Below are 15,217 nucleotides of genomic sequence, written 5' to 3' on the forward strand. Positions count from 1 at the left end.
TTGTTACCTAAAGTGAGGGACACTCAGGCAAGAACAATAGAGTGGGTAAAAGCACAGGGATAAGTTAGCACTCAAGACTCTTGTTTCAGTGTGCAAACAAGCCCAAATAGAAATTATAAAAATAGTAGGTAGTAATGACTGAAAAGATAATCCATGTACATTGTCTTGAGCATCAAACCTGGGGCCTGGTGGTGGTGTGTAGAATAAGAGAAAAAGCTTAAAGTCATCTAGTTCAAGTATTTTCACTTTCTTTTAACGAAAACAAAACAATAAACAAACAAAAAACTGAAAGTTTGCTAGATTTGGGACTGTGATTCAGATACAGTGATCTTCCATGAGTATTCTTTCCATGTATTAGTCCACCAGTGTTTGAAATACAAAATCCTATTACAGGCAGCTCTAATTGTGTCAGTGGGGGGCAGATGTGTGGGTATGGGTGTGCATATACATGCACACGCATGCCTGCCTTATAGGTTAAATATACTTCAGCTAGATGTTCTCAGTAGACTTACTTGTTCTCCTAAAGTTACTGCTATTCATCTCATAGTGATTAAATGGGATGCCTGTAGCAGATTCTGCTTTGTGGTTCTTGGAATTGAACCTATAGGGCTTCACACATGGTAGAAAAAGAATCTATCACTAAACCATATTCCAGACCCAAAGAGGCTTTGCTTTTGCCTTTTAGAACTCCTTTCTTCTTTTCCCTTCCTTCTTCCTTCTCACCCTCCCTCCTCTCCCTACCTCCCCTCTCGTATGTATGTGTGCATGGGCATGCGTGTGTATGTGCCAGCACATGTGCAGAGACAGTCAATGTCAGTGAAGAACCAGTATAAGTCAGTTCTCGCCTATCACCAAGGGGGTTCCTTTGGATTGGTGGTACGTGCCTTTACCTGCTGAGTCATTTTGCCAGCTTCGGGGTCAACTTTGGATAATGCTTTGTAACAAACTTTTTAAAAATGTTGGTAATAAGCAGGTAGTGAATGATATTAGAGATGGGCTCTTAAAAGTACTCAAAGCCACAATATAGGTTAGCATATTTTGAATATTTTAGATGTAGGAAAGATTAAGTAACATATTAGGGTGTTTTCTCTATGTTTCACCACACATGCTAATTAGGCTAAATGTAGTTACATATGCTTGTCTAAAACATTTAAATGAGCCTAACATTGCCTCTTAGGGTTAGACTATTTAAGAAACAATTGGGCCTTGTCTTGTAACTGAAAACATGTAAGACAATCCTTCTGTCTTTCAAGGAGTTGAGCCAAAGGTAGGTGGGTGGGTGTGTGTGTGTGTGTGTGTGTGTGTGTGTGTGTGTGTGTGTGTGTTATAAAGCTAAGTGTGCTATGATAGACATTTTCCAGTTAGTTTTTATTGCTGTCAACAGAGATTATTCTCATTTCTCAGGTGTGCAAACTGAGATTTCATGAGATCAAGTAGCTTCCCTGGGAAATAGCATTACTATCAAAGCCAGGTTGTCTGTATCCTGTTTTGATGTGTGGTTAGAGTGTATGTGTTGATTGAATAACTAATTATAGACTGTAAGTAACCATATGGTTAATACATTCATCAACTAGCTCTAAATGGTTAAGAAATATGGTGAATCAAAAATCTGCCCACATTACAGATCTCTTTTTTCCCAACCGACCTTTAGATTAGAAGCCACATATTTATGAGTTATTTCTCTCTTCTGCCCTCCACCAGAGGGTGCTCAAAAGCAATGAAATGACAGAAGCAATGGGGACAGGCATTTAGACACAAAGAGATGTTGTGCCTCATGACTCGATTTTTTACCTTTTTGTAAAAGAGTAGAGTTAGAATCCTGCATTCAGCTCAAGAGATGTCTGTGATTTAATAACAACTCACCCACTTTCTGAAGTTAATACTTTATACAGGTAACACTGACTGTTCTCTAAGCAAATGAGGAGAGTCTGCCCCTGGGTAGAGTCAGGTTAATACAGTTCTTTTTGTATAATTTAATGCTCATAGCAAGTAGTCTGATATTCTTAAATGATTCAGAACTTCTAAAGTACTCAACTGAATCAGTAAATAGCAAAGTCCCAAAATATTATGGTGCCATGTTTATTAATAAGAGTGCCACTTGGAAATGTTGCTAAATCTATTCTTTAAATATGTTTTTGGGAACTTAAACAGCTTTTAAATGGAAAAATTTAAAAGTCTCTTTGTGTTGGTCAACCTGTTTTGATAATCAGAAACTAAAAATTATATTGGACCAGTATAGAGAACCCCAAAAATAGGCAATTGTAATGTGTAAAAGGAACATCAGAGGAGTTGGCTTACTTTTTTAAAATGACATTTTAAAATAAGTTTAAATATTATTTGTATTCTTCAACTAGTTGGTAGAAAAGTCTACATTAGGCTCCAAGGAAACATGTTTATTACAAGGTAAGACTCAGGTAGAGTGTTACCATCTAGAGCTGACTCTTCCTTGTAAATCAGAGGCTTAGCTAGACTTTCTTGGAGAGGGAGTGGCCTCTCATTTTGGAATCTTGTGATGTGTGGAACTACCAGCAGACACTTGGGAGTGAGCATACTGATAACTTCTCTCTGAAAAGTGTCATTTTGGGTGTTGGAATGGGCCAAGGATGCTGGGCAGGGAAAAATACGGCTGTTTCGCTTGCATTAGCTAAGGCTTCAATGTCTATGATTGGCACATGATGAATTCTAAGGATCTCTCAATGCTAATAACTATTTATGGATCTAAAGTGAAGCCTTCTAACAGCCATTCTTGTTTCTTCCAACTCTGATTCCTCATTTGGTATCAACGTAGGAGATTATATTCATAGCAAACATCTCAAGACTTGTTACTGTTGCTGTTTATTTCATCAAGTCTTACCAATTTGCTGGCTCCATTGAGGACTATAACATAGCAAAGCCTGGTGACAAATAGTTTTTAAAGCTATTTTCACAGGAGTTTTGTAGATAATTGATCTTGACATGCACATGTCTTTTAATATTACATTGGTTCCAGAATATTATTAGTAATTTCCTTTTTAACAGTGTGCTTTCTTATGAGGTGACTAAACTGTTATTTAACCCTGCTACAAGAATGTGGCAATGGGCTAGCCCAGACAAGTGGGGTGCACTTGGTAACTAGCATTCTTAATAAGCTTGCTTCAACCTGCTGCAAATTAAAGCTCTGTGATTTTTCTACCACACAAATGACTTAAAAGAAAAAAAAAAAAAAAAAAAAAAAAAAGCCTTGGTTGGTGAATAAAAATAAATAAGCTTTTTGATTTACACTCTGGTTGGCAGTAAATGAAATTTCAGATTCTTGATGAAGTTTAAAGTTTAGCTTTATATTGCTTCAGTTATTTGTCTGGCTGAACAATGCACTCAAAAATTTGTTTTGCTTTGCCTGGTGTTTTTGTTGTTGTTTGTTCATTTTGTTTTGGATTTTTTTTTTTTTTTTTTGAGACAAGATTTCTATGTGCAGCCCTAGCCATCCTGGAACTTGCTATGTAGAGTAGGTTAGTCTTGAATGCAGAGATTTGCCTGCCTCTGCCTCCCAAGTGCTGGGATTAAAGGTGTGTGCCACCACTGCCAGGCTGCACTCAAAAATTTTAAGAGTGACCAGTTAGTCATCTTTTGGGCTTCTTGTATGAAATGGCTTGTTTTAGAGGATGAAGTAGAAAGTTTCATGACCTTTGGAGGCCAGTCCTGTTCCACTTGGATCAATTGCTCTGTCTCTTGAAACTTTGTGATCTCTGCAAATATAATACTAAATTTGCAGACTTGTGTATGTTAAACAAAACAGCTCTTGCTATAAAGTACCTGATAAATGAAGATCAATAGATCTGATCACAAGACAAGCTATAGTTGTTCGAGTTTATACTTCTTAACTGTCTATGTGGTAAAAATGTCAAATGCTAATTTTATGCTGGTCCTTAACAAGATTCTTCATTTTTATAAGGCTTGGTAGTCCCATGTTTGGAATGGGGGTTATGCTGAATATAGCAAACACCATCTCTAATCCCAGAAATCTAGATGCTGAGTTGGGAAAGCCTCAATTTTCCAGACAGTCTGGGCTACACAGGGAAACCCAATCTTATAAACAAAAAAAGTTATTATTTTTAATTCCTTAATACCCACCCAGCCCAATTCTTTGCCAGATTGTAAATAAGACAAATAGCCTCTGGTCCAATTCCTGATAAAGTCCAGCTTTCCTATTAGTTCTTATGAGTAAGGCCCCCCCCCATGCATTTCTCTTGGCATTTGGCCTACTGAATTCCCAACAAAATGGAACATTAAGGTCTGCTTTAACAGCATATTAGGGCTTCTCTAGCTTGACATTCTAAATGCTTGCTGTGAACCAAATAGATTCATTAGAGCAACAACTGTCGTCTTCATCCCAGTTTTTATAATAGTTACTTTTGTGGCTGTGAGCAGATAATTGGCAAAAGCAACTTAAGGAGGATTTATTGTGACTCATAGTTAACAGAATACTTACGACAACAAAATTGAAAAAGGTGGCTACAGTCCTCAGGAAGCAAAGATATGCGTGTTGGTTATCTGGGTGCTATCTCTTTAGATTCAGCCTGGAACTACAGCCCCTAGACCTGTGCTACCCACATTCATCGGGGGGGGGGGGGTGTCCTCTCACCTGAGCTACCAATTTAGAAACAGCCTCATATACATGCCCAGAAGTTTATCTCTCAGATCACTCCAGGTCCTACAAAATTGACCATCATACTACATTTTTAGATATATTTATTGTCTATAAAATTCTAAAATTTATCTTATTACTTTATTAATAATTATTTTAATTAAATATTTAACTCTAAAAAATACATCTTGGCCTGGTAGTGGTGGTGCATGCCTTTAATCTTGGCACTTGGGAGGCCTAGATAGGCAGATCTTTGAGTTCAAGACCTGCCTGATCTACATAGTAAGTTTCAGGATAAAGAAAACCTGTCTCAAGAAAAAAATAAAATAAAACGTTAATCTCAGTGTAAAATGTCCATTGATACAACTAAAGGTCTTGAGAGTCTTTGATCATTAACTTTAAAAGAGAACAAAAAGTTAATTGATGAACTATGTAATATGTAAAAATGCCATTTTACAAATAAGATCACAGTTATTTGAAAGTGCTGAAAAGTCACAGAAGCACTTTCTTAGGGTCAGATTTTGGAACCTTCTTGATGATCCTCCTACATAGTTATGAAAGCATACAGTGTTTCTTCATAAACATGCTGATAGGAAACATTCAGACAATGGAAAGGATAATACCATGCCCTGAGAACTAGAGTAAGGCTGAATTCAAATGAACAAAACAAAACAAAAAAACCCCACTCACCTGTTTACAGAGAATTTTCAAGACAGGATAGCAGTCAAGCTTATCTGGGTCTACATTAACACAAAGCAAAAAGTGGAGTGGAAACTGTCACTTAGCAGAGAAGGAGGGAGTTTAAAGTTGCTGGCAGAGTGAATGCTGAATAAGCAGCTGTGGTTATTGAAGAGATTATTGTATTAAAGAGGAACTTTGTGCTCCTCTCTGCGACAATAGGAAAGGTGCTGTGAGTATAAGTTCCATCTTATGAAAATTAATAGATGTTAACCCAAAAAAGTCCATACTCAGGCATCTTCTTTTCCTTTGGCAATCAACCAAAATTTTAAATCCTTATGTTTTCCTTGAATTACTGACCCTTTACAGTAAGTTTTGTTTTTGAAGCAATAGAGTGTCTCCTGGGTTTTAGAGTTATAGTCTGAGTTTTACTTGTGGTAAATTGATGTATGCACATTAATGAGAATGCAGAAATAAATAACTCCTACTTATTACTAACCTCTCCTAGATCCAAAAGATTAACTTTCAGTAGTTCTATGAGTAATATTTTTGTCCAGGAAAACTTGGAACATAGTATAAATACATTATTTTGCAGTTGAATCATGTTAAATTCACACAAATAGTATATCATAGTCTCTGAATTACTAGATTCTAAGTACCAATTGTTTTGTCCATTTAGCAAATGTGGACAAAATAAGGATTAAACTAAGTATCAGAAGGCATTTGAAGTACAAAAACATCCTGCCCATATGTCTGACAGGAAATGAGACACATACAAAATTAGTCTAGATACAAGCACTAAAAGACTGATACAGGATACTCTGAAAGCAAAGGACTGTGGAAGCACAGGGAAAGATGTTTTTCTCATTTCTCTATCTTTTCACTTTCATGTCAACTTAAACACTGATATAAAGACTCATCATTCCAGGATTCATATATAGTGGATTGTGCTATGGAATGGAAGTTCATTTTGTTAGCTTAATTAGCCAGTGAGATATAGGCATAAAATTATTCTCTGGACAACTTTGCCATCTGTAGAAAATTCTGTGCTTGTTTCTTTTGTTCATCTGTCTTCTCATTTGATATACATGTTCCCTTAAGACAGACACTGTATTTTATACCAAATCAGAAGATTGTCCTCTCATTTATCTAGGTAGCATTTATTAAGCAGTATGGAATTGAATAATGAAATAACAGTCTTTGAGTTAAGTCAATTTTGGTTTTGTTGTTCAAGTTTCATTGTTCCCAGACTGGCCTCTAGGTCATTGTGTAGCCGAGGGAGACGTTACACTAATGATCCTCTGGCCCTCACCTTCCACATCTGGGATTACGGGTGCACACTGAGTTTATGTGGTGCTGGGGATCCTACCCCAGACCTCGTTCATACTAGGCAAATACCCTACCAACTGAGCTGCATTTCTAAACCTTTTAGGTTGATCTTTTATTTGGGAACCTGTTTAAGTCTTTTCATCTGTGATAATGGAAAGCCCAAGCTTCCCTTAAACTAACAGACTACACCTGCCTCTGCCTCCTCAATACTGAGATTAAAGGTGTGTGTCATAACACGTGGCCAAACACATAACTTTTATGAGCACACCCCTTGTATGTCAGCACACATCATGTGTGATTGAGCATACTTGGGTATTTATGTGGAGTCTTGATTTTCCATTCCAGTATTTGTCTTAAAATAATTAGCCTATTTAAACATGTATGAATTCTAGTTTTGTCTCTCCCACTATTGTCTGCTGCCTATGAATTTATTAATTTGTAGATATTTGGATGTCTTCACTTTAAGTCATATTAATTCACACCTCCCCAATATTACCAAAGGATATTTTCAGTGTGCCAAAGATACCGTATTTTATTTATACCAATAAAAAGTTTGATTTACATCATTACATTAGGATACATGTGTGCCTTTTGCCTTTTAATTTGCTTGAGGTACACACATCTTCTTTTGGTTGTTTAATAGTTGATTTGAGTGATGGATAAATCAAGCCTGCTGAACACACACTCTTCCAATAAGCTCCACCTCCACCCTTAATGTTTTGTTTAGTTTTTAAGAATTATTTATTTTTGTTTTATTTGTAGCAGTCCCCCCCTCCCCTCCCCCCCCCCCCCCGCAAGTAAGTATACCATGTGTGCATACATAGCACACAGAAGCCTGAAGAGGGCATTGTCCCTCTTACTTCCCCCGAACTTGAGTTACAAGAGTGCCACCATGGTAAATTCTTTTACATAGTTATAAAAATGACTTGAAAAATAATCTATAGACATAGGAATTAACTAAAGTAATTTGAGAATAAAATACTATTATAGAATAAATCATATGTAGCATGCACTATAATGGTATAAAATGTTATTGATAATTGTAACAAACTGTTGGCATATACAGTTACTTTGTTAAACTTACTCCTTTGAAGTTACATTTTTCCCTTGTATTTTCTTCATACTAATTCTGAAACAGTTTAAAATTTTAAAGTTTATTGTCTTTGAATGTATTTCCTTAAGAAGTTAATTAATACTTATAAAACTCAAATTTCAGTCATATTTCTGCCCAATTTTAATGTAATTCTCAAAACTTATTTTATTTACTATCAGACATACTCTAAGCTTTAATAGACATAAATATAATATTGCTTAATTGTTTTTGCTAAGCACGACAGAATCCTTGGATAGTGTCTTAGATTACAAAAGCAATAATGACTGTAAATAGAGCATAAATCGGGTTCTTTTCATGCATTTTAAGTTCCTAAGGTCTTATCCTTAAAATTGTGTGGTATACTGATGTATAAATAGCGTGTGCTGTGTGGTAAAATAAAAATGTCATTGCCTTACTACCCTGAAAACTAGGGAACTGGGGTTTTATTCTGTGAAAGCGTACTGTAGCAGACCTACTTACACTTATGGGAACTATGTGTATAATTTGGTTTTATGTTCAATTTGTGGTTTCCCCCATCTGTTTTCTAATGAAACTTAGACTTGGCTACCACATTATCTTTTTGTTTTGTTTGTTTGTTTTTAATTTGGTGACAGAGTCTGTGAAATCCTTGTTCTCCTGCAGTTTACTATATAAGCCAGACTGGCCTTGAACACACAGAGATGCCTCTGCCTCCCAACTGCTGGGATTAGAGGTGTGTGCTACCATACCTGGCTTACCACAATACCTTATGGTGGAAAAGGTTTCATAATTTCAAAGCCGCCTTGGTAATGTAATACCCAGGCTAATAGAGTAAGCTTTCTACTCTAGCTTCAAAAATTATGGGGGGAGGGGAGGGAAGAAATGTAAAATCCTTTTTGTAAAGGTGACTGCATTTTGTATAAAATGACAATTCTGCTTTCTGCAGATGTGTCTTGCAGAATCAGGGCTCTCTTATCCTTGCCATCGGCTGACTGTGGGCAGAAGAACTTCACCTGTGCAGACCCGTGAGCAGTCAGAAGAGGTAAGCCTATTGGCTAGCTTTTCACTGAGCTGAAGCCCCATATCCTCCACTCCTAGTCTTTTTTTTTTTTTTTTTTTTTTTTCCCTCTACCATAGCAATGAATTGGTAAAGGAAACATGTTTGCATATAAAGTTACTTTGTTAAACATAATTCTATGAAGTTACCCTTTTTCCTTGTATTTTCTTCATACTAATTCTGGAACAGAATATAAATATTTAAGTGTGTTATTTTAAAGGCAGAAATTCCCCATGCAAGATGATTATTACTAAAGTGTTTCTGGGTCTGTTAGTTTCACATTTCAATATACATATTCAGGCAGATTCTTGTGTAGAATACTTTTACACAGAACTGTCAGTTTAACAAAGGGATTTTTTTTTAAACCTGTATAATTGAATGCATTTATTGGGATTGAGCCTTCAGATTCTGTAATTTATAGGTTGACAATAATACATTTACACCAAGATATTCAAAATCTAAGCCAATAAATCCCTAATCTATTGATAGCAGAACACAGACTCTGTAGAACAATACCAAGTAGCAGATAACATGGAATATCTTTGTTTTACTTTGTACCTCTGTGTCTGTATGGGCCATGGATATGAAAAAGCATTTTCTTAATTCTGTACCATGGTTATAGATAACATTTCTGTGCCAATTCTGATTTTGGCTAAAAGGATAGGAAAGAAAGCATGAGTATTATGATTTAATTTTTGTTTGTTTTTTGAGACAGGATTTCTCTGCAGCTTTGGAGGCTGTCCTGGAACTAGCTCTTGTATACCAGACTGGTATACAAGGAACTCACAAAGATCCTCCTGCCTCTGCCTCCCCAGTGCTGGGATTAAAGGTGTGCGCCAACGCCCAGCTATGATTTAATGTTTTAAGATGTTCAGTAATCTCTTATTATATACTGTGAAGTAGTTGTGATTTTAAAAGGATGTATACACACACCCAATATTGGAACACTAACTATATAAGGCAATCTTTTTAACAAAATCAAGGAGAAGCAAAGTGCAATATAGCAGTATTAGGGACAGCTTAGTAGGCCTAAAGTCCTTGAGGAGACACCAAATTTGAAAGCTTTAAAATTTTAACATTATTTTTATTTTATATTTATGGTTGTTTTGTTTGTATGCACGTCTGTGGAGGCTGTGGAGGCCAGAAGAGGGTGTCTGGGTCCACTGAGATTGGAATTACAGGAGGTTGTAAGCTTCCATGTGACTGATGAGAATTAAACCTCATTTCCTCTGGAAGAAAGGCTAATATCTGAGCCATCTCTCATCTCTCCAGCTCCTGGGAGGCACTGAATTTATTCTACATTTGAAATCAATTTGAACTAACAGAACAAAAGAAACTCTATAGTGATTCGTTTATGGCAGTGATTTTCACCCTCTGGGTTGTGACCCCTTTGGGGGGGGGGTGTTGTCAAACCACCCTGTCACAGGGATTGCCTAAGACCATCTGCATACCAGATAATTACATTACGATTCCTAATAGTAGCAAAATTACAGTGATGAACTAGCATAAGGTGGGTCACCTTAACATTCTATTAAAGGGTCACAGCATTTGGGAGGTTGAGAACCACTGCTGTCTCAACATCCCTCCTTCATTAAAAAATAAATTCAGGTCAAATAGCCTTGTCCTGACATTACAACAGACATATACTATCTGGGTACAATCAGGCACCTAGAAATGATCTCATGAGTTTACAGGGTTCCATTGATTTCCAACAAAGATCACAAGATCATGCAATGGAAAAATGACTATCTTCTAAATGAATAATGGAAATACACACTTGCCTCAAGCCATATATAGAAATCAATCAGAAAAGAATGAAAATCTTTAGCATATTACACTTATCATTCCAGCACTTGGAAGCTAGAGATAGGAAGATTTCAAATTTGAGACCTACCCTGGGCTATATATAGCAAGTTGTAGGCCATCCTAGACTTTAAATAGAATCTGTCTTAGAATTCTCCCAAAATAAACAATCTAAAACATCAACAAGTAGAAATATTAAGCATAAGATGTCTCCCCCCCCCCCCAAAAAAAAGACATAGAAAACTGCTAGAAAAAATTATGGGAAGATCTTCCCAAATTGGTCTGGGCAATATTTTGAATTAAACCTGAATAGCATAGTCTACACATGAAAATAGGATGGTGATTTTTTGCATCAAATTAAAAAGCACCTGTTGTAAATTTTCAGCCATTCCTCAGTAGGCCCAAGCATTTGACACAGGCTTTCGGAGAATGTTCTACTATCAAGTACTGCTATAAATATGGAGAAAAGGAGTTTTACACACTGGTGATAGGACTATAAATTGATACAGTGATTATGGAAAATCGTGAATAGTTTTTTTTAAAAAGTAAACTGCCATGTTCTCTGGCAATCAAACTTCTAGGGTTTTCTTCAGAACAGATAAACTTGGTACATCAAAGAGATATATTCACAGTAGTCAAGACAGGGAATGACATAAGCGCCTCAATAAATGAATGGCAAAAGAATATATGGGGTGTGTGTGTGTGTGTGTGTGTGTGTATGTGTGTAAGATACATGCTAGAATACTGTTTGGCCTTAAAAATGAAGGAAATATTTTTCATTTTCCATACAGATACACATGTAGAACATTCACTGAGAGAAATAAGTTATAAATAAATGCTCTGTAATCCTATGTACATACTATACCAAGAAAACCCAAACTCAGTATAGTGACACGGTATCTTCCAGATGCTAGATAGGTTGGGGATTTGGTGACATTTTGGTTAAAGTGTATAATGTTCAGTTAGAAGAGAGATTTGTTTGATAGCAGAGCATATTAACTATAGCTAATAATAATTCTTTGTGTATTTTAAAATTATCCAACAGTGAATTTTTTATTCATACCATAAGATATGAGTAGTGAGTTCATGAGTGTAGCTTGTTTTAGTTATTCTATAAGATAGTACATATCAAAACCTGAAAACCTGTAATAGTGGCACATTTGTGTGATTCCAGCACTTATGAGGTAGAAACAAGAGAATCGGGAGTTCATATGGTTGTCATATTGAGGCCAGCCTGGGCTATCTGAGACTTACCTCAAAAGCACAGAAGTACATCATATTATACTCTGTAAATATTTACAGTTGTTATTTGTCAAGTGTTGTTTGCTGAGCAAGCAATGTAAAAAGAGAGTTCTCCAAAAATTGAAAACAAACGTCCAATAAGAACATGAAAAATGTTCAGCATCTCTTACCAGTTAGTGAAATGCAGCTCAGAATTATACCAAAATTCTGCAGTTACCTCACACTCACTAGTATGACAGCAAGCAGAAAAGATTTTAAAAAGAAGAAAATACTAAGCATTGGCAAGTGTGTGGATGATTTAGAATCTTTGTAAACTGTTGATGAAGGTGTTAAATGGTACTGCAACTACAGGAAAGAGTAAGATATACTTTTCCAAAAGATTAAAAATTAAAATTTTCATATCCCTCCCCAGTAATTATACTTATGACTACATACCCAAAAGAGCCAAAAACAAGGTCTCAGATTTTGTAACTTCATATTCACTGCAGTGTTACTGAGAATAGATAAAATATAGAAGGAACTTTAAGTGCCTGTTGAAAGGTAAAGTACAGAATGTCTGTACAAAGAAATGTCAAAAAGGCAGGAAACTGACATGTTCTCCATCATAGATGAACACTATGCCATGAAACAAGCCAGTCACAAAAAGACAAATACAACATGAATCTCTTTACATGAGACACTCAAAAAGAAGAAAGTGGAGTGATGGTTGCCAGTGACTGAGGGAGGGAGGGAGGAATGCACAGTTTCTGTTCCGTGAGTATAGGTTTTCAGTTTCATGAGTTGAGAATTACTGAATGGTTGTAATGATTCTGTGATGTTTAGAATATACTTAAAAGCACCATATGACACATCTAACATATTGTAATTGTAAATTTTATGTTTTGTGTATTTAAGCATAGGGCAAATACTACAGTATTTGTAATTTATGAAAGATTGTATGGCAATTATTATGGGTATATTCACTGAAAATACCCAAGCAATGAAGTAACAGAGATATTCTAGAGATGTAGTGATTGTTCTCAGCAGTGTTTGATCATAAATTTAAAGCAGTTCAACCTAGGAGCCAACAAAATGTAAAAAGCAAAAACTAACTGCCCTAATGTGAAGAATGAGAGAATTTATGGAGTAAATTTATGGTAAAAATCCCTAAATGGGAAAAAAAAAAAAATGGTAAGATCTGAACTACAGATTGCTAGTGAAAGGAACAGATTTAAATGAAATATTTTAGAGTGAACAGTTGATGTTACTGGTAATCTGTGGGACATAAAATGGGTAAGAGATTAATTAGATGATGTGTCATGAGAAAGAATGACTTAGTATTTATTCATGACAATTTGATTACACACTTAGAGTAGTTTATCTACAAATCTGTTTGCTAGGAATATGGCAATGAAAACTTTTTTACTCAAAGCTTGAGGGTAGATTTTTCTAGTTTTAAAACTTTATTTAAAAAAAAAATAGTATAAGATGACAGGCAGGGGGTTGAAGCATATAGCATGACACCACAACTAAACATTCAACTAAAGATTCAATTGTGTTCTAATCATCTTGCTTTCAATGCTCGTCTCAGAGTCATTATATATAAAGTTAGATTTAGCCATGCTCTCCAGTGACCCATCATCTCCTTACACATATTAATTCCCATCATTGCCCAAAGTGAACATAACACCTGTTCTAGCAAGCATAGGTCTCTCTTGGATTTTTTTCATCTCCATCTCTATAGTCTTTTCTCTCAGCTTTAAATAAAAATAAACAAAATCAGTAACAGGAAACTCTTCCAGATGGCTCAACAGGTAAAGGTGCTTGCTGCCAAGACTGACAACCTGAGTTCTATCCTTGGGATCCACACAATGAAGTAGTGAACCAACTCCCACAAGTTGTCTTGGTACCTCTGTATGTGCACTGTGGTACAATGTCTTAGCATGAGTGTATACAGTACACAACACACACACACACACACACACACACACACACACCCCAAAGTTAATAAACCCTGCAAACCTGCCTTCTTCCAAATGAAATGTTTTTCTTTCTCTGTAATGCAGTAGAACATTATAACCTTTATCTTCTGTTGACTTGCTTCACCATTGACTTCTTTCCATGTGATTAAAATTGAATCCAACTTTTAAAGTTAGCTAATAATTTTTAAAGTTAATAATTTTTGTAAGATACTATGCTATGTCATGCTTTTGAATTTTCACAGAATTGTAGGGATTTGTATTAGTCACATTTTACAATTACAGTATGAATACACTTACACAAAGTCATTTGCAGTACGATAATGGAATGTAGCTCTAAATCTTCTGATGTTTAAATTCTAGCTTCTTTGGTTGGTGGTGTTTTTCTTTCTATAGTTACATTTTTAAGGTAAATGTAACTTTTAAAAGTTAACCTTTAAAAATAAATGTGTACAGATGATTATAGATCTGGCTCTTCATCCAGAAATTACAAAAACAATAACAAAAATTCCTTGAAACAGATGGAGAGGCCACCATTACAAAAACCAACAAATCAAAATACTGAGAACAATTAGCCTTGGGGAGCACAGCCCTAACTGATCCTCTACAGCAGGACTCCTGTACCTCAGGGGTAATTGTGGAAGACAGGTGACAAGACCGTAAGAGTCAGAGGAATTGGGAATTTGCTGTGAGGTTTTTTTTTTTCCCCCTTGAAATGTCAAAATAGCTATACCAGTGAAGTCTCACCAATATGGCTGCCTAAACAAAACCTGAACAAGGATGACATCAATTGACATGCTAACATGGAAAGGGAAAAATTTCATGGGGCCTCAACCCCAGACAAGAAACTATAGAAAACTCAGGAATTCTGAGTGTTGGAGAAATAGCTTTCCCAGGGAAGAGCACACCAATTGGTTGTCAGATACATACAAGTAACCTTACGTGGATTGGCCAGGTTTCATTTACATATTTAGGAATATATAATAACAATAATTGTTTTGAATTTTTTCATACAATATAGTTTGATTAGTTCCACTCCCCTAGTTCCTCCTCGATCCTTCCCGCCCACTAAACTCCATACTTCCTTCCTTCCTTCCCTCCTTCCTTTCTACCTAAAAGAAACAAACAAACAAACAAACAAACAAACATCTGTATAAAATAAAAACAAGAAACATACACACAAACCCACACCCTTACATGCACAAACTCACAAAAATGGAAGACAAATATATAAACAAACAAAGAGCAATAAGTCAAAAGATGCCCAAACAAAGCAATGAGACAAAAGTTCTACAAAAATACCATTGTATTTCCTTTGTTACTCTGAAGTATGGCTAATATACTCAGTGAGGCTTTTTTGGAGAAAAGTATTTTATTTTATTTTTTTCATTGCAAGTGGGTTTCAATTGCAATTAGCTTCTTAATTGAGTGAAAATCTATGTCCACTTTCCCCT

The 15,217-nt window shown here is 35.8% G+C and overlaps 1 protein-coding gene across 1 annotated transcript in view; it reads left to right on the forward strand.

Annotated features, from left to right (window-relative positions):
• Faf1 (Fas associated factor 1) overlaps nucleotides 1–15,217 on the forward strand; it is a 271,924-nt gene that overhangs the window by 145,866 nt on the left and 110,841 nt on the right. The window contains exon 9 of the mRNA XM_051188455.1: nucleotides 8,650–8,745. Within this exon, the coding sequence (XP_051044412.1) occupies nucleotides 8,650–8,745 (96 nt within the window). The remainder of the gene's footprint in view (nucleotides 1–8,649; nucleotides 8,746–15,217) is intronic.

Source organism: Phodopus roborovskii, unplaced genomic scaffold (assembly GCF_943737965.1).
Source record: "Phodopus roborovskii unplaced genomic scaffold, PHOROB, whole genome shotgun sequence".
Lineage (NCBI taxonomy): Eukaryota > Metazoa > Chordata > Mammalia > Rodentia > Cricetidae > Phodopus > Phodopus roborovskii.